This window comes from Choloepus didactylus, chromosome 18, assembly GCF_015220235.1.
Source record: "Choloepus didactylus isolate mChoDid1 chromosome 18, mChoDid1.pri, whole genome shotgun sequence".
Taxonomy (NCBI): domain Eukaryota; kingdom Metazoa; phylum Chordata; class Mammalia; order Pilosa; family Megalonychidae; genus Choloepus; species Choloepus didactylus.
The window spans coordinates 17081543-17085641 of NC_051324.1; the positions used below are offsets into that span (position 1 = coordinate 17081543).

At 47.4% G+C, this 4099-nt stretch overlaps 1 protein-coding gene across 1 annotated transcript; it reads right to left on the reverse strand.

The window, feature by feature from the left end:
• On the reverse strand, positions 1-3869 carry LOC119514629 (olfactory receptor 1L4-like). Its single transcript, XM_037810446.1, has 2 exons — positions 3771-3869; positions 1-969 (listed from the first exon to the last, which is right to left on the reverse strand). Exons 1-2 carry the CDS (start codon positions 3867-3869, stop codon positions 1-3), a joined length of 1068 nt encoding a protein of 355 aa, XP_037666374.1.
• Between the last annotated feature and the right edge of the window lie 230 nt (positions 3870-4099).

Consider the following 4099-nt stretch of genomic DNA (forward strand, 5'->3'; position numbering starts at 1 on the left):
TCACACTTCTTGGGGTGTAGCCCTCCCTCTGAGCCCCCTTTTTAGGGCCCCCTTGACTTCTCTGTTGCGAAGGCTGTATATGAAAGGGTTTAAGGTCGGAGTGACCACTGCATAGACCACGCTGGCCAGGCGGTCATAGCTGGCAAAGTAGGCAGACCGTGGCCGGAAATAGACGGAGAGAACCGAGCCGAAGAAAAGCGACACCACCACCAGGTGGGCTCCGCAGGTGGAGAAGGCGCGGCGCCGGCCCCCTGCCGACCGCATGCTGAGCACCGTGGCGAGAATGCGCACGTAGGAGAGGGACACAAGGAGCAGCGGGGTCAGCACCACCGCCAGACCCTCGGAGAAGATGGTAGCCTTTGCCATGGATGTGTCCGAAGTCGCCAAGCTCAGCATCACCGTCATGTCACAAAAAAAGTGGTGCACAGGGGCGGAGCAAGGGTAGGAGAGAGCGGAGATAAGCAGCGTGTGCAGCAACGAGTGGAGATGTGCCACCGCCCAGGATGCCCCGACCAGCGCCGCGCAGAGCCAGGGAGTCATAACCGTGCCATAGTGGAGGGGGCGGCACACGGCCACCGCGCGGTCATAGCACATGGCTGCCAATAAGTAGCTCTCGGTGATGCCCAGAGCCACAAAGAAGTACATCTGGGCGAAGCATCCCAGGAAGGAGATGGCCTGGACAGGTTGGAGCAGGCAGGCCAGCAGTCTGGGGACCGTGACGGTGGTAAAGCAGATGTCCACGAGGCTCAGGTGACCCAAGAAGTAATACATGGGAGAGCGCAAAGCCCTGTCAGACCTTACCACCACCACCATGCTCAGGTTGCCCAGGGCATTGAGCAGGTAGACGCCAAGGAAGAGCAGGAACAACAGTGGGTGGGCGTTGGGTCTGTCCATCAGGCCGAGGAGGAGGAATCCTGGGACTGACGTGAGGTTGGCCAGAGCCGTGGAGTGCCCGGATAGGTGCCAGTGCTGAGAGGAGAGATTAGGCAGCAGGCCTGAATTACGGGAGCTCTAGGTAGACTTCCTGCGATATTGGGGCTCCTTGTAATTAAAAAAAAATTTCTCCTTGCTAAAATTGTTTGAAAATCATGTTGCTTATCCAATAATCCTAATTTTATAGATGGAGAAACTGAACTTCAGAAGGGTGTTCTAGGGTAATGGGTAAGGTCTTAAGCTTTGGAGTAGATCTGATCTATAATCCTGGCTCTCTGAGCCTCAGTTTCTTCTTTAAATGAGGAAAGTATTGGTAGCTTTGCCTGAAGTGGGTTGTGAGGATAAAGTGGATAATAAACCTAAAATACTTAGCACAGTGCCCAGCACATAATAAGCATGCAAAACCATTATCTATCAATCATCATCATCATCATCATTATTTGCCTGTGCATAGTCAAACAAGTAGTTAGAGATAGCTGGGACTGGAACCCAGGTCTTCTGACTACTAGTCTACATTTCCTCACAAAACTCCTTACCAAATTTGCTATATGTTTATTCATCTATTCTATGTGCTAGCTCAAGGGTTGGCAAACATTTTCTGTAAAAAGCCAGGTAGTAAGTATTTTAGGCTTATGGAATATTTGGTGTCTGTTCCAACTACTCAACTCTACTCTTGTAGCACAAAAACAGATATAGACAATATATAAATGAATGGCCATCACTGTGTTCCTATAAAACTTATATACAAAAACAGGCAGCAGGCTGTACTTGGCCTGAGGGCTGTAGTTCGCTGAACCCTGCAATAGATACTATGGGGAATGGTAGTCTTCTGCTTTCAGTTTGACCTGAAGCAGCTTGCAAAGTGTTAAGTACTTTGTTAATTTTGTGAACCAAGTGGGAGTAAATTTTTCTGTCTGAAAGAGTTTGGGAAGAATTAAAAAAGGTGATATTTGGACTGGGTCTTGAAGAATGAATAGAGATTCATCATCTAGAGAAGAAACTACTGGGGAGGGGGCACTCAGACGGAGGGACAAGATTGTGTGGGGTTGTTGTAGAGGAGGCATGGAGTAAGGAGGGTAAGAATGTCCAGAGACAAGGCTTGTTCTTGCTCTAACCTTATTGCTCTTACCACATTGAACAAACAGAAAACTTTTGAGTTTCTCAGTTAACCAAGTGACTTCAATTATCTTAGCAAAAAAATGCACTCATTTTGTCCTACACTCAGTCTCTTCCTTTAACGTATTCTCTTCTCACATTGCTCCGAAGTTTCTGGAAATGTTCTATTTCTAACCTAACCCACCCACCCTTTATCAGGAAAGAGGGAGGAGCTGCAGCAAGATCTTGGAGAAAAGACTAAGCCAGCTCTTAGCAGGGAAGCTCCTTGCTGGTAGGGTCTGCATCTTTCTGTCTTGCCCAGTGATCTGTACACAAAATTTATCCTACAATTGTTTTTGAACAAAGCTTTTTGAGAGCAATGATTGAAAACAGACTCAAAGGGAGGGTAAAGGAGAGGAGATGACAGGCACACTCCTGTGACCACACTTGTCATTTCCCAGAAAAATAGGATATATCCTATTTTTTCATTTTTCTGTTTCTCTATTATTGTCACCCAATGGCTAGTCCAGAGAAGTAATATGCTTATGCTAGTGCCAACCCCAGCCCCTCACCCCTGATATAAATCTTAGTTTCAAAGAGCCAGTACCTCAGCACCTCTCCTTCAGAGGATCCTCCTCTTAAGAGACCTTTCCCTTCAACCTCCACTTGAGAGGTTGTGTGATGTAGAGAAAAAAGAACCAGGTTTGGAGTCAGAGCCGTGTAATCCTGATTGGCTGTGTAATCCTGATTGGCCGTGTAAATGTGGGCCCACCTTTATTTCATACTCACTTTCCTTTTCTATAAAATGGGGATATTGATATCTATTTTAAATGGTTGATGAGAAGAGTAAATGAGGTAATGCATGTACAAGCACTTAGCAGAGAATGGAGGCTCAATAGATGGTAGTTCCCTTTCCTCCAACTTCTGATGGGTTCTCCCTGCTCTCTAGTGGCTCCTTGAGGCTATCCAGACCACCTCTGGGGGGCTGTAGTTATTTACGTATGTTTTTCTTAATCTCAGCTGCCCTGCTTCCTGTAACTTCTCATGGTCCCAGTTTTGGCCCCAGCACTAACAGACCAAGTCTGTGTTCCCAAAGCTTTTGAAGGAATCTATTGTGTCTAAGTCTTATTTTCTTTAACCCAAACCCCCCTGGTACCTTAGATTATAATTTTTTAATAGGACTTCATTTTCAGGTCCCTTCCCATTCTGGTTGCCCTCTGCCTTGTCAATATTTTTTTCAATGGTGATTAGTGATGGTGTTCCAAATGGGGTTGGACGGTGTGGAGTTCCCTGGGGCAGTATAAAAGCTCAACCACATACTTCATACCCATTTAGTAAGTGCCTGCTTTAGGCCCAGCATTGTTTTGGGCTCTGGGGCTACAGATGTAGATTAGCCACTGTCCTTGAGCAGAATGTAATAAGCACTACAGTAACGGTATGAACACAGTGGGAGTGATTTCCTCTGCTTACGTGATTCGGGGAAAATTCCAAGGAAGAAGTGGGGTTTGAACTGGGTCTGGAAAAATAAGCAGGAGATTGCCAGGTATACAGAGGCATGGGAGTGGAAAAGGCATTCCAGGCAGGGGGAAGAGCATGTGAAGGCACAGAAAGATGCTTTATGGGTGGATTGGAGATAAAATGTGGCTCTTCCTCATTAATGCTGGAGGCAGAATGGAGATGGAATGGGGAGGAAAACAGGACACAAGGCAAGAAGATAGCAGAGAAATGTCAGGTTGTCTCACCCCCTGAAGGGTAGCATACCAGACCTCAGCGCTGTCTGGAGGGTCTGTGGGCTGATCGCTCTCCTGGCCAGAGGTTCCCAGTCCTAAGGGCCGACTCATTGTCATCCATCATAGCCCAGAGACTTCAGCATGTTTCTTGGGGGCAAAGAGAGCAACTCTAGAGAGAGAAAGCCCAAGCTGTCAGATCCCTGGGAATTCCTGAACCAGGCTCTTCCCACTCTGCTTTACTGCCCTGGCAGTCTCCCAATTGCCCAGGGAGAGTGCAAACTGCTCAGCTTGGTGTTCAAAGCTTTCCAACATGGCTCCCAGTGTTCTTGTCCAGTCTTAGC

Excerpts from the sequence above, each read along its gene's own strand:
- LOC119514629 (XM_037810446.1), bottom strand. The coding sequence starts at position 3,869 with ATGAGTCGGCCCTTAGGACTGGGAACCTCTGGCCAGGAGAGCGATCAG. Across the intron at positions 970-3,770 it reads GGTATGCTACCCTTCAGGGG|CACTGGCACCTATCCGGGCA; the intron begins GTGAGACAACCT and ends CTCTCCTCTCAG.